This window comes from Pelobates fuscus, chromosome 3 (assembly GCF_036172605.1).
Source record: "Pelobates fuscus isolate aPelFus1 chromosome 3, aPelFus1.pri, whole genome shotgun sequence".
NCBI classification, from domain to species: domain Eukaryota; kingdom Metazoa; phylum Chordata; class Amphibia; order Anura; family Pelobatidae; genus Pelobates; species Pelobates fuscus.
The window spans coordinates 352203330-352229120 of NC_086319.1; the positions used below are offsets into that span (position 1 = coordinate 352203330).

At 41.3% G+C, this 25791-nt stretch overlaps 1 protein-coding gene across 1 annotated transcript in view; it reads right to left on the bottom strand.

Annotated features, from left to right (window-relative positions):
* Window positions 1-19692, bottom strand: part of MAPK8IP2 (mitogen-activated protein kinase 8 interacting protein 2) — a 52731-nt gene extending 33039 nt beyond the window's left edge. The window contains exon 1 of the mRNA XM_063449175.1: window positions 19031-19692. Coding sequence (XP_063305245.1) covers window positions 19031-19095 — 65 coding nt within the window. The 5' untranslated portion in view covers window positions 19096-19692. The remainder of the gene's footprint in view (window positions 1-19030) is intronic.
* Between the last annotated feature and the right edge of the window lie 6099 nt (window positions 19693-25791).

The window sequence follows — 25791 nt, forward strand, 5'->3', positions numbered from 1 at the left end:
CTCTATTAAAGACGGTTCTATTAGTCCTGGGGTTCGATTCTGTTGCTGACCCAGTATGTAGTTTAAGTTATAAAATTAACTCATCTCCCTCACATCTATACTCGCTATATGACTTAGCTAGAATCTTCAAATCACAGGGGGCCTTAACATCCATTGGGAACATTATTGATCTGCACTAGGATTTTTAAGTCTTGACCCTGTACCCAGGTTTCACATATCAGTAAAGACAATACAGCAAAATGATTTCTGACAATAAACATGAAAAGTCAATCGCAAATGTAAATGGAGTAAATTCTGTTTCTCTTTTTTTAAGATAACTATGCAGCAACCCTGAAATAAAAAGGGCATGTGCCCATTACATATATGAATACATGTTCTAACGGCTAGGACAATTCAATGTGAAAAAAGGTAATGGAACACTAAGTACCACTTTGCTTCAGTAACCTTGGCAACCCATCAATTTCTCTGCAAATAATGCCTCCTCAGGTTACACTCCTGAATTTCACTGGATATGAAAGGGAGGTATAATTGAAAGTGAAATCAATTTTAAACAAAGAAAGACCATTACTTGTAAAGTAGTGAATGCATGTCTACTACAAGAAGGCATTTACGTGCTTGAATATATTTGCAAAAAACTAAATTCTCACTGTTTTGAATGATGCATAAATGCCTGCCATTTGGGTCCAGCAAATGAGGAACCCATCCAAAACCACAACTGCCTGCACCCAAATATTTCAAAGCAGGGTCAAGGGGAGTTATATTAGGAACTCATGTCACATAGTAACATTGAGGCAAGAAGTGATGTGCAATGTGTATAGATGGAGTGAAAGAGACTGGGCTTCCCAGTTCATAACTCTCGATCCAGATCCTGCTAATGGTAAGGGTGACCTTGCTTTTGACTAATTACCCTTTTTCATTGTAAGTGCATTCTAAGTGTTTGCAGAGCACCAACTTTGTGAAAACCCATTTTTTATTTTTTTTTAAAGGTTGTGTTTGGTAAAGAAATTGTAGTAATAGCACAGATTGCAAAATTAACTTTCTCGTAGAAAGTTTTAAATGCAAGACATGTCCTGGGACAGGAGTCCACAACACAGGATTGTGCTGGCAAAATCAAGGCAATTGGCAACTGTCCAAATGAGACATATTCCCAGATTATTATTATTAATTTTTTTTTATTATTTAAAGTCACAATCTCCATTAAAGAATGCCGGTGTATGAGTCTTGCTTCACAAGCCATATTATATGTAACTGTCTATATCTCTTACGGAAAGAAAAAATGAAGTGTTGCAAATAAAAATAATTCTGCAAACTATTCTTGCTACCGCACCTAATTCACAACTAGTACTACAATAAATGGGAAAATAATTGTATTCACTCAAAACACGTGAGATTATGCGTAGTTTGTCATTCTTTGTATAAATACAATCAGGACCCAAAAATAAATAGGATACCATAATAAGACAGCATATTTTACTTTTTGTAAATTGATGTTGCATGACTTTGATAACTGTATTGTGAAATTCTTCTTTTCTTAAGCACCTTTTATTAAAGGAGCGTTACAGTCACCCAATATGCTCTCTGTGTGAGTAGAGAGTATTAAACGATGAGCCATACTGTGAGAAGCGCTCACTTTCAGAATCAATCAACCTGTATTCACACGTTATACTCCACAGGGATGCAACAAATATATCGGCCTTCCTGGAGAAAACAACTACAGGTTACATCATCACCACCCACAGACTAAGAGATTGGAACTGAGGTTCACACAGTATATTTAAACCCTGGTGGGGACTTAAACCCAACTACCTCCTATACACACTATACTGTATCCTGATTACATGCTTTAGTATGTTCTAGTGTATGTTATTTTTTCCTAATTTAAAAGACAAAGAAAGCAAGGCACATACCGATACCTCCCTAGTGTCCCACTTTAGAAGAAACAGTCCCTGTATTTGGTTAAATACATCCCGAATGGAAGGCTCATCAGGATCAGCTGATGGGACTTGGCTTTAGCAAATATAAGAAGACATACAAAATCTAGTGTGTAGTGAATAACCCTACAAAATTCTGAAACACACACACACCATGGTAGGAATATTTGAGTCCCATAGAGGCACTAGGACTCTAAAATAAGAATATTTGGTAAGTATATTTGGCGTTTGTGTGGGGAAAATAAATTATCGGTAAGTATGAATTATTTTTCCTCTTTATTATAAGAGTCACACCTCGATTGTAAACTATTTACACTGATATTTGTGGATAATTTCACATTACATTAAGTATGAATTTTTTTCCCATATATATCCATGTCAGCACTATACACAGGTAATACCCAAGCACATTAAAAATAAGGAAATTAAAAGTCAGCACTAAACACTGCAAATAGATCATTTATTAAAGCAAACAGATCTGGGAGGTGGAGAAAAACACTTTTACAAACTCTGAATTCTTAGAGGATTGAATTTCTCGTTTGTAGTGCCAAATAAATGCAGAAATGAACGGGCATGTTGTTTTCCCACAAATATGATCAGAAAATATATCTGCAGCAGCTGCCCAAGAAGAATAAATTCCCCTTGTTCAATGAGCCTGCAATCCTGTAGGGAAATGAATTTATTTTGCCCAGTGGGCTCTGGAGACAGGGCCGGATTAACATAGGGGCTGATGGAGCTGCAGCTCCAGGCCCAGGCCCATGGAATAGGCCCATTTAAAAAAAAAAAAAAAAAAAAAAAAAAATTTAATTTATTTTTTTTTTTTTTTACACACTACTCTTAGGTTTGCCACCTAACTGGTATTTTACTGGCACAGCCGGTATTTGAGTGTGCCTGGCCGTGCCAGTATTGCTGTAATACCGGCAATACAAATGCAGGTATTTTTCTCAGAATAAATGGAGATTACTCTGCAATACCAGCACCGGCCAGCAGGGGTCACTGTGTGTGGAGAGAGGCAGGGATAGGAAGTTACAGCATATCCCTGCCTCTCTCTACTACTCACGGATCCATGGGGGAGCAGCAACACGGCACTGAGTCCAGACAGCAGCTCTACAGTAAGTGAGGGATGGGGGGACTGCTGCCTTTCCCACACATGGGGACACTGAGACACTAGGGGACACTAAGGGACATATGGGGACACTGAGACACTAGGGGACACAGACACTAGGGGACACTGATACACTAGGACACATTGGGACACAGACACTGGGAGACCTGGGAACACTGAGACACTTGGGGACACTGGAAAACATGGGGACGCTGAGACACATGGGGACGCTGAGACACATGGGGACACTGTGAGGCATAGGGACATTGGGAGACACTGAGACATTGGGACACGGATACACTATGTCCCCATTTCTCCCAGTGTTCCCATGTCCCCCAGCCAGTGTCCCTAGTGTCTCAGTGTCCCCAAGTCTCCCAGTGTCTCTGTCCCCATGTCTCCCAGTGTCCCTATATGACCCAGTGTCCCCATGTCTATGTCCACAACTGTCCCCATGTCTCAGTGTCCCCAAGTGTCTGTCTCCCAGCCAGTGTCCCCTAGTCTCCCAGTGTCCCCTTGTCTCCCAGTGTATGTGTTCCCATGTCTCTGTGTCCCTAGTGTCTTAGTGTCCCCAAATGTTTCAGTGTCCCCATGTCTCTCAGTGTCTGTGTCCCTAGTGTCTCAGTGTCCCCATTTCCCCTAAATGTCTCAGTGTTCCCATGTCTCCCAGTGTCCCCATGTCTGTGTGTTCCTGGGTCTCTCAGTGTCCCCATGTCTCTCAGTGTCCCCGGGTCATACTGTGTCCCCAGTATCCTAGTGACATGGGGACACACTGAGACATTGGCACACTGGGTGACATGGGGACACTGAGACACTGGGAGACTAGGGGACTGGGCAACATGGGGACACTGACACTGTGATACATAGGGACACTGAGACACTGGGTGACTTGCGAGACTGAGACACTGGGAGACATTGGGAGCAATCCATCTATACAGCAGAATCAAACTGTGAGTAGTTTGTTGGTGATTTTACAGATTTTTCTCTGATGTCACTCCTTGTGATTATACAAATGATTAAGGCTGGTATTTTTTCCCAAGAAAGGTGGTAACCCTAACTACTCTTCACATACTCTTGCTTAAAGGAGCACTATAGGGTCAGGAACACAATCATGTATTTCTGACCCTATTATGACCCTACTAAAACCACCACCCTGGCCCCTTCTTGCCTCCCTAAGTATAGTAAAATATAACTTGTATTCAAGTCTGCAGCTGCTGGCTCTGCCTCTGAACTGACTGTCTGCTGACATCATCAGAAGTGGTGGTCTGAGCAAATTACAATACTTGCCCATAGGATTGGCTGAGACTGTCAACTAGGCAGATCAGGGGCAGATCCATCACAAGTCCAACATAGCCCTGGCCAATCAGCATCTCCTCATAAAGATAAATTGAATCAATGCATCTCTATGAGGAAAGTTCAGTGTCTGCATGCAGAGGGTGGAGACACTGAATAGCAGTGCTGCACAATAGGCAGTACTGCCCCAGGAAGCACCTCTAGCAGCCATCTAAGGAGTGGCCAGTGGAGTTATTTTCTCTGAAAAGACAGTGTTTACTGCAAAAGGCCTGAATGGAATGATTCTACTTACCATAAAAAATACAATAAGCTGTAGTTGATATGGTTACTATAGTGTCCCTTTAAGTTTGGAAGCTTAAGAGGGATGTATGGGAACAAAACTTGTGTGGACTGGCTGACAATAAAATTAGTTTAGGTAATGCAGACGCTTGTCTCTTTTAACACTGTGGCATGTCCCCTTTCTTCTACACTCACTACATACACCTTTTCTCTGTCCCAGACTATATACCAGGAACTTCTGCCTGCTAGTAAGAAAGTAAGGAGACAAGTGGACATGTGAGTGCTAGGGGACAGTCCTTAGAAAGCATGGAGTGAACGCATCTTTAGACACATTTATGTCAAGCTCAAGGTGCTGCCTGCATAGTATGTCCTTAGTTGGACAGCCTGCATGATTGGCAGGCAGCCATACATGCATTCATGCCAGGCTATCCTTCAAATTCTTTGGACAGACATGCCCCCTTTTTGGGCATGTTCTCCCCTTTTGGCAGGTCTGGTCACGTGATTCGCACCAATGGCCCACCCTTTTACCCCGCCCATTGACTTCTTGCTTCACTGGACTCTGCTGTTAGGGGTTATGGATTTACTTGAAAGATGAAAGCATAAATTAGAGAGAGATTAGCATCGAGTATGTGTTTTCTTATAGCTGCATCCTATGAGGTTCCCTCCAGCACCATCTCCATCAGATACATGACGCTTGGGAGGTATGACTGTTTTAGTGTTTTTGGTCGATAAGATTCCGTAATTAGGCCCATCATAATTGTCAGCACCAGGCCCACTGTGCTCTTAATCCGGCCCTGTCTGGAGATAGCCAACATTATTCAGCTTCATCATCAATCTGTTTTCCATGACAAATCCTGATGAAGAATATCTCCATTTCCACCTCTAAAACATTCTCATCTTCATGAGGTCCTACCGATAGAAAGGGAGGCTGAAACATGTTTGACTTACATGTAAAGTTACTAGAACAATAGTTTTGATAAAAGGTAAAGTTCTCAAGATTAGGATCTTCATGAGGAATTCTTGTGAGTTTTACTCAAAATTCCAAAATTGTCTAACAGAAGTCAAGACAAGTGAAAGATTTTGAAAGTAAGAAACATTTCTGGCACTTCATTCAGAGGTTCAAATGGATAGCTTGCCAAAGCTGAGAGGTCTCCTGGGCTTCAATCAATGCCTTAGTTGCACAACCAATGACACAAACCTCCTGATGCCAATATTAATAGGCCATCTATTCCCTGTTAGGGCAATAATGCTGAGTTATGTACCTTAATGGCATTGAGGCATGAATTGCCAGATGTCACCTGAGAAAAATTAAGAATATTAATATGTTGGTAACCAGACTACACGAAGAAGCTGTTTAGTTTCCAACCTGTAGGAGGGCATTGGTTGCTAAATTTGAAAAACACTAGTTCCTGAGATGCATCCTTTCAACTTCCATAATCTCAAATGCAACTGTTGAGGGAATGGATGAACCATTTGATTGCAGTTTTGAAAACTCCAGGAGAAGCCTCAACAGGACGGGAAACAGGAGAGGAAACCATGACCTGTGAGACCAAAAGGGAATTACTGCAAAAATCTACTTGTTCTCTTTCTGAATCCTTCTGAGCATCCTGAAAATCATTACAAATTGTAGAAAGATATATCCCTACCTGCACATCCATTCACCGGAAAGGGCATTAAGTCCTACCACTTATGAGTATCGGTTGCAAGACATGAATCCCTCCATGTGATCATAGTAGATGCCATCAGAAATGTCATCCAGTAAACCTGGTCTGCTCACATTTTTCTTGAATGCAGATTACAATAATATAAATTTTCAAGGCTTTAAGTCCTGCTGATGAAATCTACTTTTGTGTGGGAGACACACCACTGCAATATAAGCAAGGATTTTGTAGAATAATTTATCAGATGTTCTATGGTCCTTATAATTTTTTGATTCACTGTTTCTCCCTGATGGTTCTGGTGGGGATCCATGGTCATGTTGTCTGACTGAATCAGGAAAAAGAAGAACCTTAAATCCTGTCAGTAATTCCAACAGTTTGACGATATTTACATAATAACAAGGGGAAAATTGCCTTGGGGAAAGCTTGTCCCAACCAGTCATATAGATTCATGGGACCACTCCAAAGAGAAAACCGAGTGGCAGATGCTCTTTATTCCGAGTGGCAGATGCTCTTTACACCTCTGGGGGCTGTGTATGCAAGGAAGGTACAGTGTCATGGAGTCCAAGATTGTGAAGGGTTTAAAAAAGAAGAGCGTTGTTGATAGTATCAAAGGCAGCAGAGAGATCGAGGATAATAAAAAAAAATATATGCATAAAATATAAAATATGAGAAATTTTAATTGGCAAATAGAGAATACAGCATATATAGGGGGATGATGAGTATATGGAATATACCAAGTGTACCACTTGATGACCAAAGTTCTTCGAAGCCCTTCTCAGAGTGTGTTCTAACTAAGATTTGTGTGAAAGAGCCCTGGCTCCACACTTTGCATCAAAAAACATATTCAAGTAAGTTTGTACGCGCATACAAGGCACTGTCTTGCATACATGTTATTGGCATGAAGATACCTGCCGAAATCACTGCTGGACCCAGCCACTGGGTGATCAACATACTGTGAGTGAGGGCTGAACACATATGACCAGTATCCTGATTTATAAAGCTCAGTTTATGAACTTGTGACAAAAAGACAGCACATTCAGCAGGAGCAACAGCTCTACTTACAAAAAAGCTGGCTAAACTTACACAAAAATGTACATATAGCAAATCATCACCTTGTATTGTTCATTTTATTTGCTAATGTTACCCTTCCTTTAAAGGTCACTTTAATTACAGAATTACAGTTTCACAATATAGAAAAAACACTGCCTGTCTCAACACTCCCACCTCTCGGGTTAAATAATACAACTATAATGAGTGTGGAGACAAAGAAGGAAGATTATAGTGTAAGCTACAGCAATGTTTACTTTCATTCCACTGGCTGACACCCATCTCTGGGAACTGGAGCACACTACACATATACAGGTCGGGAGAAACAGACTCATTCTCTGGTCCACAAATATATCATACAAAAATTATTCGTCTGAACTGAATTTAACCCATGTTTTTCTTCATCTGAACTTTGCACAATTTAACTGCAAATGAAATTCGGATAACCTAATTTTATTTTTAACCTCTCGCTTACTCCTGGCAAGTGATGGGTTATAAACAGAAGGGGTGGTAAACAGAGCTCCTCACCCCTTTTTTCCCCAATCCCCAAGCACTAAATTAATAACTAAAACCCTATGGAGTCTTTATGACTCCTATATATTTGTAAGGTAGGTTAACATTCTAATGCCTCATGCTCCTAACGGCCATGCTTCCCGCTCTACTGCTTTAGACATCAAAACTAGTAGTGCTGGGAGAAAGTGATATGACATCACAACCTCCTAGTGTGCTGCATGAATACAAAGATTGGGAAGGTGAGGAAGCTGTAAAAGCTGTCTCTGCCACTGTAACACACATAGACAGCTTACTTCCTCCTAACACTATGCATAATAGTCATAACAGTGTGTTCATGCCAGCTCACGGCTAAAAGTGAGAACAATAGGGAGGGAGAATAATTAAAGCAGCAATGATGTGTGTGCTGGTATACATGAATATGACTGCATGTATGTGTGAGCATGTATATAGGCATGTGAATATACATTGCATGGTTAGCGCAGTGGTAACATCACTATGTTAGAACTGGCTCCAGCAGATTCCACATGCCTCCCAATATTTAAAATCTAAAAAAGGGACACCTTAATTTCAGGGGTGTGAGTTGCAATGTGGCCAGGGTTGGGCTATTCTAAGATATTTTAGGTGACTTACTAATACCAGTTTATGAAACTAAAATGTAACTTTGAACAAGAATAATACATATCGTATTTGCACAGGCTGATTCCTCAACATATCTGATGCTGTTTAAAGACACATTACTGTGAGTATTATTGCTGATATTCAGAAAGGTCTACAATATGGAGCACCTGGAAAAGAGGAGCACTGGGATAGAAAAGAGGTACATAATGATTTGAATCCAAAATAGGGACTTTCCTGCCTTAAATAGGGGCACTCGGGAAGTATGGGTGCACAATATAACAGAGTTTTAAAAGAAAATGTGATGTTTATTTAACACATATTACAATAACAATTACCATATTGTCCATATCGGCAAAGGTTTAAAAATAATATCAGGAAGTATTACTTTGCTGAGAGTGTAGTGGATGCATGGAATAGTCCAGCTGAAGTGGTAGAGGTTAACAAAGTGATAGAGTTGAAGCATGCGTGGGATAGGCATTAGCTTAGATAAGGTCAGGGAATAATGAAAGTATTTAGAGAACTGGACAGATTAGATGGTCCGAATGGTTCTTGTCTGCCGTCACATTCTATGTTTTTATGTGTGTATTTCTGTTTGTCAGTTATGGGGGCATTGTGTGTGAATGTGCAACTAATCTAATATGTTTGTGGCTGATATGGTATGATTGTAATGGTAGTTTAATTAGGTATGTGTAAGAGAGAGAGAGATAGAAAATATAAGAGTTTAATTAATGCAACACTCTGGGTACCATAACAACATAGAATGAAGTGGTTATGGTGTCAGCAGATCCCTGGCCATGGATTACCTTCTGGGTCTAAACCGTTCATGAACAGTTTAACCCCAAAGTCTCTTTTCCAGAACCGGATTGTTCGGCCACGTCCAACATCTGCTTAATTAAAAGGTTGAAAACGGAAGCCTAGTACTGCCACGTGCAGAGTCACCGCTGATTTCTTAGAGCAGTCAGCTGACACTCTGAACCATTCAGTGCCCCATTCACAAAATGGTTTGAGAAACGTATGTATTTTTCTCAAGCCATTTTTATGAACGGGGAGCCACAGACTGATTGCGGGCCTTACAAATAGTCAACCCCTAAATGTAAGCCAGCACCAGGAACCTCCTGGTATCATATAATGCAAATTGTTTTCTTGGTGCCATAGTGTTCCTTTAAATAAATGTGTGTGTACTGACGATTGGTTATGTTTTCTAATTGTCCTTGTAAGACATTGTGTAATTGTGTAGCATTCTGCACAATACATACAAAACATATAGACAAGCCCAGATTACTAAAACGTAAATACTGTACAGCAAAATACAAATTAAGATGATCGACTACAGAAATGTAACAGATCAGAAAAAGCCCCCTCAAAGGATACCTTAGAATCAAATTCTAATTAAATCTCTCTTTGGACATCACGCTAGGTTTAATAAATCAATATGGAAACACTTGAAAAGTAATACATTTCAAAACATTTATTGACTGAGTGGTCATTTATACCCTTTATCATATCAGTCTGAGTCGCTAATGTTTTAATATACCAGTGAACAGAAGAGGCGTCATATGTGTGCTAAACCATACAGGAGTCAACTTCAATAATTCAGAAACGATTATGTTTCATAGTCCTCTCCTGTTGCAAAAATCTATTTCCTGCTTTTATGGATCTCGACAAACCCTCAGTAATCTTTGTCCCCCTCTCCTCCCTCCACTATTACACATGTACTGGACAAGAAAATGCAGTTGGTATTGCTGCAGATACCGCAGTAATAGGCGCCATAGTCACATACCGTAATTTGTTTAATCATTCGGCTCTTATTTTAAAAGCAGCATGTCCCTTTCCACAGATTTTGTAATCAGGAACAGGTTAATTACATTTTGAAATGGATGGTAAAATTTTAAAGTTTGTGAGCCCCTACAAGGTCAAGCAGTAAACACATAAGCCAAAATATTTTTGCATTTGTGTAACTGCGTCTCATTTTTCTGTGGCAGTAATCCCTTGTTTCATAAATAGTCACGACGACGCCAATACAAATATTGGCATTTATTATATATTTTATTATCAATTTCAACAGGGGAAGCATTGAAATTCCCAAGATCTAAATCTGATTGAGCATCTGTGGGATGTGGGATTTCAGTGTTTTACTTACATTTCTGTCATCACAGGTTTTCTTTGCATCATCATATGTCAACCCATTCTCTGTATATGTTACATAGCTGAAAAGAGACTTGCGTCCATCAAGTTCAGCCTTCCTCACATTTGTTTTTTGCTGTTGATCCAAAAGAAGGCAAAAAAAAAAAAAACAGTTTGAAGCACTTCCAATTTTGCAACAAATTAGGAAAAAAATGAAATGCCATCTTGACCCCAGAATGGCAGTCAGATTTATCCTTGGATCAAGCAGCTATTACCCTACATTGAAAGATTAGATCCTTGAATATTCTGTTTTTGCAAGTATGCATCTAGTAGCCATTTGAACATCTGTATGGACTCTGATGAAACCACTTCTTCAGGCAGAGAATTCCACATCCTTATTGTTCTTACAGTAAAAAAACCTTTCCTTTGCCTTAAACCTTATACCAGCTTATACCAGCTCTAGTATGGTAGGCTTGCAGCGGTATGATCCATGCTTCTGGGATATATGATCACTCATCATATATCCCAGAAGTGGGGATTATATCGCTGCAAGCCTACCATACTAGAGCTGGTATAAGCTGGTATAAGGTTTAAGGCAAAGGAAAGGTTTTTTTACTGTAAGAACAATAAGGATGTGGAATTCTCTGCCTGAAGAAGTGGTTTCATCAGAGTCCATACAGATGTTCAGGGGTCCGGAGGGGTCCGGCCGGTGATAAACCTCAAACACCTCAACGGTTTCCTCCGTTACCATCACTTCAAGATGGAAGGTGTTCATTGTCTCAGAGACCTGCTCCGTCAAGGAGACTGGATGGTCAAACTGAACCTCAAAGATGCCTATTTGACCATACCCATGGCGGAAGAATGGTATAAGCTCTATTAAATGTGAGTGTATCTACCATTTTTTAAAATTAACTTTTATCCACTGTGGAGCATACTGCACCATTTTTTTTCCATTTTTATTTCCCCGTTGGCTGTCTGTCACTGCACCGGAGAGGAGACTCACCACATATCCTACAAGTGGGGATTATACCGCTGCAAGTTATCCACACCAGAGCTGGATTAAGCTCTACTAAATGTAAGTAAGACCTCTTCCTTTATAATTGACACCTCTCGGAACATCCCGCACTATCATCCTTCTCATCACTCAACGCCCTCTCCTATATATTTGAATAATGCGAGGAGCGGAACCTTACAACTCCAGAGACCGGCTTAGGACCCAAGTTCCACTTTATTGGACTCTGTTTCAACTACCACTACCCTAACTATGACTTTTTATTCATTTACTTTGTCTATTGGCGCAGCCCCATCCTTTTGTTTGTTTGCTATTGGTCCATTTACTCCAAGGACACGCAAGGGAATCCTTGTTTGGGATTGCTGCCTTTTACTTTATAAGATACATTAGCGCTGATTCTATTCTCCTCTTTTCTATTAAATGTCATCTGCCATTTGAGTGCCCAGTCCTCCAGTCTATCTAAATTCCTCTGCAGCAAAGTAATATCTTGCTCACATTGTATTATTTTACAAAGTTTTGTGTCATCTGCAAACACTGAAACATGACTTTCAATGCTTTCTTCAAGATCATTTATAATATAACATTTATAAATGTTCATCAATTTCCCTTTGTTTAAAATATCATAACATGAAATGTCTGGCTAACTTTGACTTATTTTATATACAGAGAACATCTGGCATTATTAGTTTGTGCACCTAGCTAAAAGGTGCATATCTCAAATCTTTGATAGACTGTGGGTTTACACAGACTGAGATATCTCCAAGATTGCCACCTCGACACTGAAAACTGCCAGTTCCTCAATTGCTAATTATACATACATTTTTTTATTTACTTAGAAAAAAACAAAACAACAGTATAATCTGTTGACATGTAATGTAAGTGTTTTATGGATAGAGCATTTTAGTTGAAACTTGACACAACCACTTGCAACAAATCTTGGATAACCGTATTCAATGATCTTCCCAAAAAAATAAACTAATATCATAAAGATAATCATGAACATACATATTTAAAAAAAATAAAAATGGATTTTCCCACAGTTGAAAAAGAAGGCTACTAAGAAAGATTCAAATTATTCTGAAACAAAGATAAGTAACCCAAACAATGTAGCCTACAACCCAAATGTGTTACACTGCTTTGGAGTCAGGGAATGAATAATTGAATAGTGCCCTTATCCTGGAACAGCAGAAACGAAACGTAGCCTTTCCTCAAAGATAAATGAAATGACACAAACTCAGTGACAAAGTTACTCTGTCAAGAAATTATGGTTTTGCTACTTCTGAAAGACTAAATGAAGATGGTTTGTGCAATGATGCACAACGCTCTAAAGAAGGCTTTATGATGTACAAAGTATATATCACATAATATTACATATTGCACAACAGCTAATAATAGTAACCGGTCAGTACTAGCACATGCACATAATACATCAATATTATACAACTGTTTCTCCTTAGGATACACCAAGAGCTTGGTTGCCATCAAGCCACCACTTCCAAGCAGGAGACCTTGTGGGATTTTAGCCAGACTGGTTTTACAAAATACCAATTGCAAAATCTTGTAATATAGAGCTGTGGTATACATCATATATTAATTGTTGTCGTTTTATTATATTGGATTATCTGCAATGAATAGTATTACTAATTGTTATATACTGTGTGTAATTTGCTGCTATATGACTGTGACTGCTAAAAGTTAAAGATATATTAGAAACAGTCTGAGATACACTATAACTGGTGGGATCTAAAGTTCCACTCACCAATAGCCACTGGTAAGTACAAAGGTTACCGTGGCTAGTCACTTTTAAAGCCTGACATTTAGTAACATTGTGTTCTTACTGCTCTATTTAACGTGTTATATATTTGTGGTTGGGGACAAAGGCAGAGAAATAGTGCAAAGTCGGTTGTGGTGTGCTGAAACCGAAGTTTGTGTACTCCTGTAAATAAAGATGGTCCACAGAGGTAGTGATTAAGAAAGCAAGCAGTGGGTTTGATGAATCGAGTGGCGATGGACCAGAGGTGGAGGCAGCCTCTGGTCAAATAGCGGGATAACCCCTCTAACAACTCCAGGCTACCGCCTAACATATGTCTTAGTTAATATATATTGACAAGCAGACAGCTTTTTTTTTTGTCAATATAAAAAAAAGCAAAACATTAATTGTTTATTTGTGTACATGCACATTAACCCCTTAAGGACACAACTTCTGTAATAAAAGAGAATCATGACGGAATATATCCGTCATGTGTCCTTAACCCCTTAAGGACCAAACTTCTGGAATAAAAGGGAATCATGACGTGTCAGACATGTCATGTGTCCTTAAGGGGTTAAAGGGACACTCCAGGCACCCAGACCACTTCTGCTCATTGGAGTGGTCTGGGTGCCAACTCCCACTACCCTTAACCCTGCAAGTGTAATTACTGCAGTTTTTTTATAAACTGCAATAATTACCTTGCAGGGTTAAGTCCTCCCCTAGTGGCTGTCTACTAGACAGCCACTAGAGGGAACTTCCTGGTCCCTAGCACAGGTTTTCTGTGCTAGAGCGTCGCTGGACGTCCTCAGGCTGTGTGAGGACCTCCAGCGTCGCTCTATTCCCCATAGGGAAGCATTGAAATTCATTTTCAATGCTTTCCTATGGGGTGCGCCAATGCGCGCATTGGGACGCCTCGGCCGGTGGGCGGGATCAGTCTCGCCCACCGGCCGACGGAGGAAGAAGGTGGAGGGGCGGGGGAGGAGCAGGCAGCGACGTGGGACATGTCGCTGCCTGAGGTAAGTGACTGAAGGGGTTTTCACCCCTTCAGTAACCGGGGATTAAGGGGTGGGAGGGAGAGGGACCCTCCAGTGCCAGGAAAACGGATTGTTTTCCTGGCACTGGAGTTTCCCTTTAAGGGGTTAAGATAACGCAGAAATTATTGTTTTATATAGTATAAGTCAAAACACCAGGTGTAGATGACAGATGTAGGCATGTGTAATTGGAAACAAATTGACTTGCAATCCATAAAGATCTTGTAAGTGGTCGATATTGACTTAGTACATTATGGACCACTAACAATACAGTGCTATTGTTATATTGATATGTATAATAGTACACAGGCAGGAACCCATACATGCATCTTATATTGAAATCATTTTTTTTTTTTTTTTAAATAGTGAGCTGTGGTAAGTTGAGAAAACAATTGAAAAATGAAATCTAAAATAGCTGGCCTTGAAAAAAATCTATTTCATTTCAGTTTCATATTTCATTAAAATCAGCTACTTTGTATTATTCATATTGTTTGTAAACTGACCATAACACATTGTTTTGTGAGTAGACCTCTATGTGTGTAATGTTTTGATGTATATAAGGGACACTCCTGACATATAATGTGCAGAATGCATTTGATGTGGCATCATACAAAAAAATAAATAAAAAAAATCAACCCTAATGAACGGCCCTCATGAATGTTTGCAAAAATTACTTCAATCACTTACATCATCATAAGCAGGTGCTGTATCTATTGCGAGGCAAACAAGGCAAATGCCCAGGCTAATATCTTCTTTGCCTCATTTTATGGGGGCCCAAGAGCTGGCGGCCACCTTTGCCCCCCTCTCCCTTCCCCTCCTCCCCCCGGGGTAAGCAGATAGTTGTTTCTTGGGCGGCAAGGGAACACTTTTCCCTGAGCTCTCCTGCTCAGCTCCCTCGCACGACCCGCAGTGAAGCTGGGAGTCAGTCCGGCTTCCGGCATCACTCTGCAGTCCCAAAAGAAGGGAGGCTGGGTGGATTAAATTATTTTTTTTAAATAATAATTGTGAGTGTTGGGGGAAAATGTGTATGTGTGTGTGTGTGTGTGTGTGTTTGTCAGTGAATGTGAGTGTGTGTGTGTCAGAGATTGTGAGTGTGTGTCAGTGAATGTGTGTGTGTCTGTAGGTAAGCATGTGTGTCAGTGAATGTGTGTGTGTGCGTCATTGTGTGAGTGTGTGTGTCTGTCAGTGAGTTTGTGTCTGTCTGTCAGTGAATGTGTGTGTTTTTCTGTCAGTGAGTGTGTGCATCTGAGTGATTGTGCATGTCTATCAGTAAGTGGGCACGTCTGTCAGTGCTTATGTGTATCTGTCAGTGAGTGTATGCATCTGTCAGTGTGTGTCTGAATGATTGTAAGTGTCTGTCAGATTGTGTCAAATCAGTGAGTGTATGTTTGTGTGTATGTCAGTGTATCTGAGAGTGTGTGCTGGTCCATGAGTTTGTGTCTGTCAGTTAAAATGTGTGTTAGTTAACAGGAATAGGTGTGGCCTTGGCAGGAAGGGGCGGGTAAATTTAAATTAGGAGGTGCCCAAGATCTGTCATGCCTAGGGCAGCACCATTTCAAAATACACCACTGATCACAAGTAGTTAACTGTTTTCCAGAAAGAGCATTTACGTGAAAGAGTGGTGAATCATTTGTTATTTCTAATATACACAAGCAATGTTCTCCGGTAGATATAAAGAAATATGTAGCAATATGATAGCATGTATACTGGCTTGCTGTATGACATTTTCAAACAGAAAAAGGGAAGTAAAATGGAGGCTAAAGGGAAGTCAGGGATTAGCTGGCATAACTCCGGCTATTTCATGTATAATACCCAGCAAAACAATGCAGTTCCCTGGAAAAACCTGCAAGAATTACATTAAAGTAGCTCTCCAAACACTGTAACCACTACAGCTCGCAGTAGTGGTTATGGTGCCAGGAGTGCCCTAGTGCCCCCCACTGTAAGAAGTCCAATAATTTCTAAACAGTCTGACTTTCTGCCAATAACCTCAGCAGGGCTAAACAGACCTCGAGTGTTAGTAGTGGATGGTGAAAGGGGGGTTGCCAAGACAGCAAGCTGTAGTGGTTATGGTGCTTGGAGTGTTCTTTTAAAGTAACTGTATACGTATCTTTCTAAACATGGTTTAATATTTGGAATGAACAAGGGGTTGGCTGCACTCACCTGAACATGCTTAAATGGGGTGCTGCTGGGGGCCAATAAGTACAGTAAAAATGAAAATCCAGCGCACTCCCTTATCTACTAAACCGCTATTTTGGTGCTGACCGATTTTGTTCGTTTTATTAAAAACACCTAATCTAAGAAAACAAGTACAAATTCGGTCAGCAACAAAATAGCGGTTTAGTAGATAAGGGAGTGCGCTGGATTTTCATTTTTAATATTTGGAATGAACATGTATTTTAATATGTATTTTAAAGAACAAAACGCATAAAAGTTGTATGGTGAGATTCATCTATTCATATATACAGACAATGTTACTGAAAATACAGTACAATACACTACATGGCCTATTTTAGCACAAAATGACAAGATTTGGAAACTGGAACAAAACTTAGCAAGACTGGAAAAGAAGGAGAAGGACGGGATGTAGGGTGTAGATAGGACATCAAGGACAGACAGACAAGGATGAGGCAAAACATAGTAAAACAGTCAGTAACATGACTCATTGAGACAGCATAACAGAAATGTATAGATTATGAATTGACAGGAACATAATTCTAAACAATGGACACACCAGCACTGCACATGGTGGACAAGACTTGAAAGCAAGGGACCAGTGAATACAGCTAGACTTGGCAACACAGGACAAAGGAACATGGAGCATGGCATTCAATCTGGCCACAAGGCAGACTGCACCCCAAATCTTACCAGGGACTGGGCTGGATCAGGGAGGGACTGACTTAAACTGTCACTGATTTGCTGGTGCTGGTTTGCTAGAGATTACTATAGGGACTAAATGAAGCAACAAGTAAGTAACAATCTGCAAACACGTCTTCCTGGAGGCACATTTTCTGTGTTTATTGGGGGCAGTGAGTAACATTAGAAGTGAACTGACACCAAGGAATCGATAAAATCGATTAAATCACAGAAAGCCTCTAATCAATGTATAATGTTATCAAGGTGCACACCGGGCATGACTAGCATGGAGTAGGGAACACACCAGAGGAAATCCTTGCACAACCAGTTAATCAGTGTCTCCAGAAGAAGGACAAAGACTATGGGTATAATGGTGCATCTGATGGGTTATGTAATACATGGACTGGGATGTGGACCAGACACACGTCAAAAAGACACAGGTGAGTCAATCAGTGCAGCTCCACAAAGGACAATAGTGCAGGCACAATTCTAGATTCTATTTTAATACTGTATATATATAGGATTCTACCATTTAATATGCAATAAACAGACCAAGATATCTAATATTCTACATGTCATAGCTATATATAAATATTTGATGCTACTAATGGGGAAATAAGAGAATACATTGTATATTAGTGCTCTTCAAGACAGTCTTCTGGGAAACCCAATGGGGTGCATTTTATCTGCATTGGTTAGTCCCTAAATGGTATCTATAGACTGGACTGAGAGGCACGGATTCATTATTATGTGCATAAACAACATAATTTAGTGATCTGATTCCATGTAAACTAAAGATGGAATGGGATAAAAGGGAACTCAGATCCAAAGCTAGTCAGAATTGAAATATGCTGCACTTTTTATCTTGTGAAGGAAGAAGCAGGCCTCATAAGGTCATTGGGCCTGGTGCAATCTCCCTGCAGCATCAATAGAAGTGTCACCACTTCACGTATGTGAACCGACAGCTATGACTGCGTTTATCTTAAAAATAAAGGAATATAAAAGCATAAAAGGTTTTGTTATGCATATTACTGACATGCATGCATGCATGCACCTTACACAACATAGACATAGAATGATGTAAAGAACTGTATCACTGCATTAAGAGAAATGATGCAGTGTCCCCTTTATATATTGTGCATGACTCTTTTAATGATGTTTGTCTTCTGCAATGACGATTGTTTAGGCAAATTGTCACTCACAGAGCCCAGTGACTCACACTATATATATAATGTAAGGAAATTGCTATATCTGGGAAAAATATTCACAGCTACATCACTGCAGATATACCTTATACTTCACACAAACAGGACCAAGAGATCAGTAGGCTGCTGGTAACATACATTTATATTCCTGGCACAATTTTCTATAAACACTATAATTATTATAATAATTATACTATTATTTGATTATAAATTTTGCTGGGTTAATAAAAAGGTTAATGTTGTTTACATAGACCGTTTGCTGTTCTTTTGGGGGTCTGGTGCATACTGTACACTAGCCATTCTAAACACATCATATACAGCTATAATGGGTTGCATCATATGACTACAATACAATACACAGGACTGTAATATAGACTCTCTGCCAGTGATGTCATACAAAGCACCCCCAAAACAATACAGAGTATGACATGGTGATAGCACGTGTTGTATGACCATGATCAGGCCAGCAGCACTGCCCAGTATACCAGCTCTAGACACATATATCCCCTCCCCCCAACCCCATCCAGAGCCCTGTGACACACGCCATGCAGCCCCATCTCTTGGAATCCTGGATAACATTGCTACATTGTATCTCTGTAGCGGGTTCTCACCTGCAGCCGGGGGGGGAGAGGGAGTGGAAGGTTGAGAGAGAAAACATCTCAGCTCGATCCGCCATCTTCAAGCAGAGATGAGCTGGCCAGGGAGCGGATCATACACAGACACACCCTGGGGACAGGGAGGGGAGAACGGTCCAGGGGAAGCTCCAGGGATCAGCGCTGGACAGGCTCCGGATGCTGAGGAAGATGCAGCAGAGCTCCTCAGGATTTAGGTGATGAGTGCTGGGGACAGCGCCCAGCCCTCAGCTCTGCAGACACAGTCACTCAGATATGGGCATCCCTCCCCTCCTTCCAGCCCTCACTCTAATCCTGTCCTTCAGGTGCAGTCTCTCGGCAGTCTATGTCAGGTGCTGGCTCTCTCGTTACCTCCAGATAGCGATGGGTACCTGCGGTTTGATGCAGTCACATCCAGGAGAAACTGCACAAGCCAGCAACCAATGCACAGACTGGGGGAGGGGGGAGGATGGGAGCACATAGGCGGGGAGGGTGAGGAGGGAGTAGGAGGGTTGTTGTTATAGAGAGAAGAGGTATAGGGATGGGTAGAGGACAGACAGTGAAGATGAGGAAGATGATGTTAGATGGGAGAAGAGCTGGATAGGTATTGGGAGAGGATGGAGATACAGATAGCATGAGCTGTCCCTGTGAGTGGTGCTGAAACTGGAGACTGTGCAGCTCTTTTCGCTAATGCTCCTATTTGTACAATGGCAGCTCAGCTCCACTGCAAAGGGATTAGCAAAACACTGCATTTTAGCACAGAACCAGCTCAGTCTTACTGACATTTTGTCATAAATGTGTGTTGTTTTTTTTTTTTGTTTTTTTTAATCAACAAGAGTTGTGGGTAACAACATGCATCTAAATTAAAGATACACTGGTTTAATATAAAATAGAATACACAAAATAGAATTCACAGTTTTATTAATACTACTTTTCTTATTAGCAGTCGTACTGGTAGACACTTTTGTGGACACAGATTAAATCAACCAATGCATAGAATGCACAGTGTCTTTGTTTATCAAAGGGTTTTAATTACTGTGTCCTTCCCTTCCAGGCTTCACGGTTGTCTGGAGACTGGACAGACATGTTAAGTTATGCCTGCACTCTAGCCTGGTGCTACTATGAGGGTATTAGGTAATTGGTAGCTTTTATTTATCAGTAAAGTGCTTTATATTTGAGTCTGTGATTAGGGAGTACCCTGGGGCCTCACACAAATTGAATTGCTTAATTTCTCAGAACCCTTGTAAGGGACGAACAGCACCCAGTCTGCACAATACAGTATTGGGCTAAATTTATCAATTGAAAACAGGTACTATCCTGGAACAAAAGAATGCGAGAGATTATTTGGTTTCCATAGTGATTGCTCATTATTTACCATATTTGCATTGATGGACATAGGCAGTATTATTCACTTCCGTGTATTTATAAGAAATTCAAAGTGAATGGACTGTCCAAGTTGGCTGTTTTGTACTAAAATGTAAAATTCACATAATTTCTGAAAATTCACACTACGGTGAATAGCCCTGAGAGTTTAAAAGGTCAGGAAACTCTGATCAGCACTTTTGGTAAAACAGTGATCATTTAACAAGTAAAAAAATCATCACAATTAATTGTTGATATCAGTCCAAAGTAAGGGTATGTTGGGTAAATTAGAAAGGTTATACCTAAGCAATAGTTGCATGCAGGGAATATCAGTGACATATCTATCAACAGATACAGTACCCAAAATGTGATCGAACCACATTAAAATTATGTTTTAGACTTTAGTTCAGCTAAATCAATCCGGACAAAAAACATTTTGCTGAGATGTACCGGAATTCATCCATGTTGAGTTTCGGCTCAACAACATGCAAGTCTTCCTATGCCTAATGCCAAGCATAACAACAATTCTAGACTACAATACTATATTCCACCATATCTTGTGTAAAACTACCTTATTTTTGCAAGTTAATCCCTGTGTTCTCAGCAGACATGTAAACCATATTTTCTGCTGGCTGCCCATGCGGAAGTAATTTATCACCACAGACTATACCTTAGAAGGATAATTTAGAGTGGCCTTGAGCCAGACATTATAAAAGTGAGAATGCAATGGAAAATGTAATCCACCCCCCTTCCCACACGTTCCTATTGTATGTAAAAACGACTTGCTCAGTTTATGCGATAGATATAAATATTACAACCTGAAACAATGAAGGCTCTTTTGTAAAATCCTCCCCAAGCAAGAGGAAGTCATAACCTGAAACCCTGGGCCAATGACAGGATCCATCGCAAAGGGGTTCATTGGAGCTCCTATTAACTATGAGACCCATGTGATATTGTCATTAATTTTACGTTACTCCATGTGTGTAGTTGTGAGCGTTAATAAAATGGTGAGTGACTCCTTGGCCCCTGGGTTGAAGGATGAGTAAAAACAATACAGAAGGTCCATAGGATTTCTTATACCTAGGTGGGACAGGCTTATTTATTAGTGATGTCCCGAACGGTTCGCTGGCGAATAGTTCCTGGCAAACATAGCTTGTTCGCGTTCGCCACGGATGGCGAACATATGCGATGTTCGGTCCGCCCCCTATTCGTCATCATTGAGTAAACTTTGACCCTGTACCTCACAGTCAGCAGACACATTCCAGCCAATCAGCAGCAGACCCTCCCTCCCAGACCCTCCCACCTCCTAGACAGCATACAATTTAGATTAATTCTGAAGCTGCATTTTTTTTTTTTTTAGACAGAAGTGTGTTATATTTGAGCATGCTAGGCTGAACGTGCGTATATCATGGCTAGTTGCACTGAGGGTATGTGTATATAGCAGTACATTGTTGTGAAAGATAGCTGTCATGTTTAGGGTGTAGCTTGCACGTTATCAACTGTGTATTTATATCAGCAGCTCCACCACTAGTTATAAATCAAGTGTGAGTCACGCCATGAGATGAGACTAGTGAATAACATAATACATGAACGGTTAAGGTAAAGGCATGTAAGGAACTATGACAATAAACTTTTTAGGAGGTGAAATAATGACATGTTTAAACGCTTGCTACTTTACGATTAGTTAATGTGCAGAGAGCAGTTCATGTGATCAAAGGCATGGTGTGGAGGATCGGCTATAGTGGGACATGCTTGGAAGGCTGCTGTTTACTGCTTGTGCTCATCCGATCCCTTCTGGGCGCCAGGTGCAGACCCTGGGAGTCCCTGATACCTGGAACAACAAAGGCAAGTCTCTGGCTGAGTGCCGGGTTTGCGGCTTGAGGTGGTGGAAGCTTGTTTTGTCGGGTGGTCGGATCTGTCCCGGTGGTGCTTCACGTCCGGTGCGGGATTGTGGTGGCTTAAGGTGGAGGCGAGTGCTTGACGTGGGGCAGGCTCTGCATTTCTGTTTGTGCCTCTGGTCCCGTCTTCGACGCCTTTTGCGTTGGTGGATTTTAATGGGGACTGCTTCGCTTCCTGTGGTGGAGCTTGTTGGGGCTGTGGTGGAGCTTGTTGGGGCTTCCTGCTTGTTATTTGCTTCCAAAATTGATTAAAGAGCCTGTCCAGCTTAGACTCAATATCCTGCCATGCTGCCGCGATATTGGGAGAGTCGCAGATGAGTATGTCAGCCTGGGCGGCTGTGCGCTGTGCGTCCATTAGCTCCAGACAGCCTCTCAGGGGTGGACTGGGAAAACCCCACCGGTCCGAGGGGGGGGTAACGGAGCTCCTGCCGGAAAGTAGCTGCTCCTGGGCATCCCAGGATCGGGAGATCGTCCACCTCTCCCGCCCGGTGAGCACCAGGCCATACTTGCCACGCGGAGGTAAGTAAGACTCTGTCGAGTTGCTGACCGCTATTAAGCATGTCGGGTCGGTCAGGTAGGAGCAACATTGCTGGGTCATCCCCTTCTGGGGTGAAATTCGCTTGTTGATAGCTGCTTAAAGTGAGATATTGAGGGAGCTCAAACGAAGTGCGTCTTTCCTCCATGACAGCTAGGCCCCGCCCCCCGGAAGCTGCATTCTTAGTGAGAGGAGGGACAGTGTAGCTGCTGCTGATTTAATAGGGAAATCGATAGTTAGGCTAGTGTATTCAGTGTCCACTACAGTTCTGAAAGACTCATCTGATCTCTGCTGTAAGGACAGCACCCCAAAAAGCCCTTTTTAGGGCAAGAACATCAGTCTGCTTTTTTTTTCCTGTGTAATCTAATTGCAGTTGCCTGCCTGCCTGCCTGCCTGCCAGCGTGTGTGTCAGGCTCACAGCATATACTGTGCCCACTTGCCCAATGCCACTCATATCTGGTGTCACAATAGCTTGCATTTAAAAAAAACAAAAAAAACTTTTTTAACTGTAATATAATAGCAGTCAGTTTCCTTCACACATGTGCGTTTCAGGGCCTGCCAGGGCAAGGTGTCACACTAGTGCAACTCATATCTGGTGTAACAGTAGTGTACATTAAAAAAAAATACAGGGGCTTGTTGTCACCTTTCGGGACCCTTGGTGTTGTACGTGGCTGGGTGGAGGAAGAGACCTTCAATGACATCAGTGAGGACAAGGAACGAGACATGGCTAGCTTGGTATCCAACCTTGTGCAAATGGGGAGTTTGCAGTTGTGCAAATGGACTGTTTGCGGTTGCTTGCGGTGCGTTAAACGGGGAGTTTGGTCTGTCACTGTGAAGCGGGCGTAACCCTTACACTACCTGATCGATACAACATCATGCCTGATGTTTTAAAGCACGTTATTCCAAACAATTTAGGAATGTTAGGTGATTTATGCCCTTTATGGATTAAAACCAGACTCTGCATCAACTATGTAATTGTCCATGGGAGTTTTGCCATGGATCCCCCTCCGGCATGCCACAGTCCAGGTGTTAGTCCCCTTGAAACAACTTTTCCAGCACTATTGTGGCCAGAAAGAGTCCCTGTGGGTTTTAAAATGTGCCTGCCTATTGAAGTCTATGGCGGTTCGCCCGTTCGCGAACATTTGCGGAAAATTTTAGGTTTGCGACATCACTATTAATTATCTTTTTCCCCCAATCAATGTCAATATCAATGTATCACCATGGTTTCCCATTTCCACTACCCCCATTGTACCGTCATCACTCATCTAATGAGATCTTACATTTGTATAAGTGTGAAAAACATACTTTCCACCTGTGAAGCCACACCATCACTCAGCAAATGCCTCCATGATTTTCTGTGGAACAATTTCATTCCATGGGTGTTTTTAGGAATTGGCGGTAGGACAAAGTTGTACCAGCTAGTAAATAGCATTGTTATCTTCACTTTATCAGATGGAAGTGTTAAATTTGTATATATAGAACAGAACTGTTTATTTGTATGTTTATTTTATTCCTTTTATTGTAGCTTGTCAGAGTGTGTGCCCCTTATGTTGTTAACTATTCTTTGATTATGAGTTTGTGGACTATTTCATTCTTCCTGGGCCTGTGCATTGATTGATTGATTGATTGATTGATTTAAAATCCATTTTAATTTCCTCCATGCTTCCTCTTTACTAGCATTAGCCTTTGCTTACAACCGTGCATTGAAACAAGCTTTGTTTATCTTCTCATAGCAATGGAACATGATGACGTACAACGTCACGTGCATCATGTATGGCTCCAGATGTCAGGAGGAGCTGCAGAATGGTGGAAAGACATCGAAGGAGGTCACACACCTGTTTCATATTCTCTGAAGGTGGTACTTCATACTTTTCTTTGTTGCACTGTATATATGGATTACCCCAAAAAATCTGCTTTTTTGTATATGTCTGTGGCGGTCCACTTGAAAAGGGACTGGAGTGTCACCACCAAGGCTGTCCTTTGCCCTTCAAATGATCCCATTCAGCGTAGTAGTCAGTGGTCATAGCTCGCAGGATAGCAGTAGAGTAAAGCAGTGTTATAGCATTTCCCCACCAATTAGTTGAGATTTAATGCAAGGAGAAGAACTGGTTTTATTAAGCTCCGCATGGTCATTTATACACAGACCCCTAGCATGGGATCCCTATTTACAGAAAAGTTATCCAGCCACCGGGGTAAAGTTTTGACTGACTGCACACATGGTCCATGCCCAAAAGAGTTTCAGAACAATTAAGGCTGCGCCCGGACAAATGGAGCTCCTGCAGACATAGTAAGGGTTGCTTCCCTGGCTCCCAGGGAGCGAGTGTAGTCCATAGACTGAGTCTCCAAACAGTGCTCTAGTCGGTGTAAGGAAAGTGGGGTGTAACGGACCGTATCAGTAGACAAGGGGTTGAAATCCGTTTAGGCGATATGCCCCTTTCTGAGAGACAGGCACAGCTACTGCAGAACACCAAACTCCCGAACTGGATACAAAATAGCACTCCAAACTGGAACCTCACGAATAGCTGCTAGCAGACGAACAGGAAAAGCATACATCAGCTTACACTCCTAGCAATCAGCCTCCAACAGCATACAGTGAATCCCCCCAAGAACGAGACAAGGCTCCGTGTTGAGGGTCAAGCAGTGGTCTGAGGTGCTGGCACACCCAGCCTGGTTTTTATTACGGTTGTGCACATACAGGACACACCCAGGGGGAGGCATAAAATAACCAATCAAGTAACAGTACAACCCACACATCCCCTCCCCTCAGATAAGCAGTTAACATAATTATTACATACAGTAAAAATACAGTTTCCACACATACTCTGTAACTTTAAAACCATACATCACATTCACATAAAAATACATATCCACAATCAATCCATTCAGGGGAACAACATATTAAAAATGGCATGAATCAGACCAGGGGTTCAGAAGTTAGTAAAAGTATCTTTTGTTCCCCCTGGCTG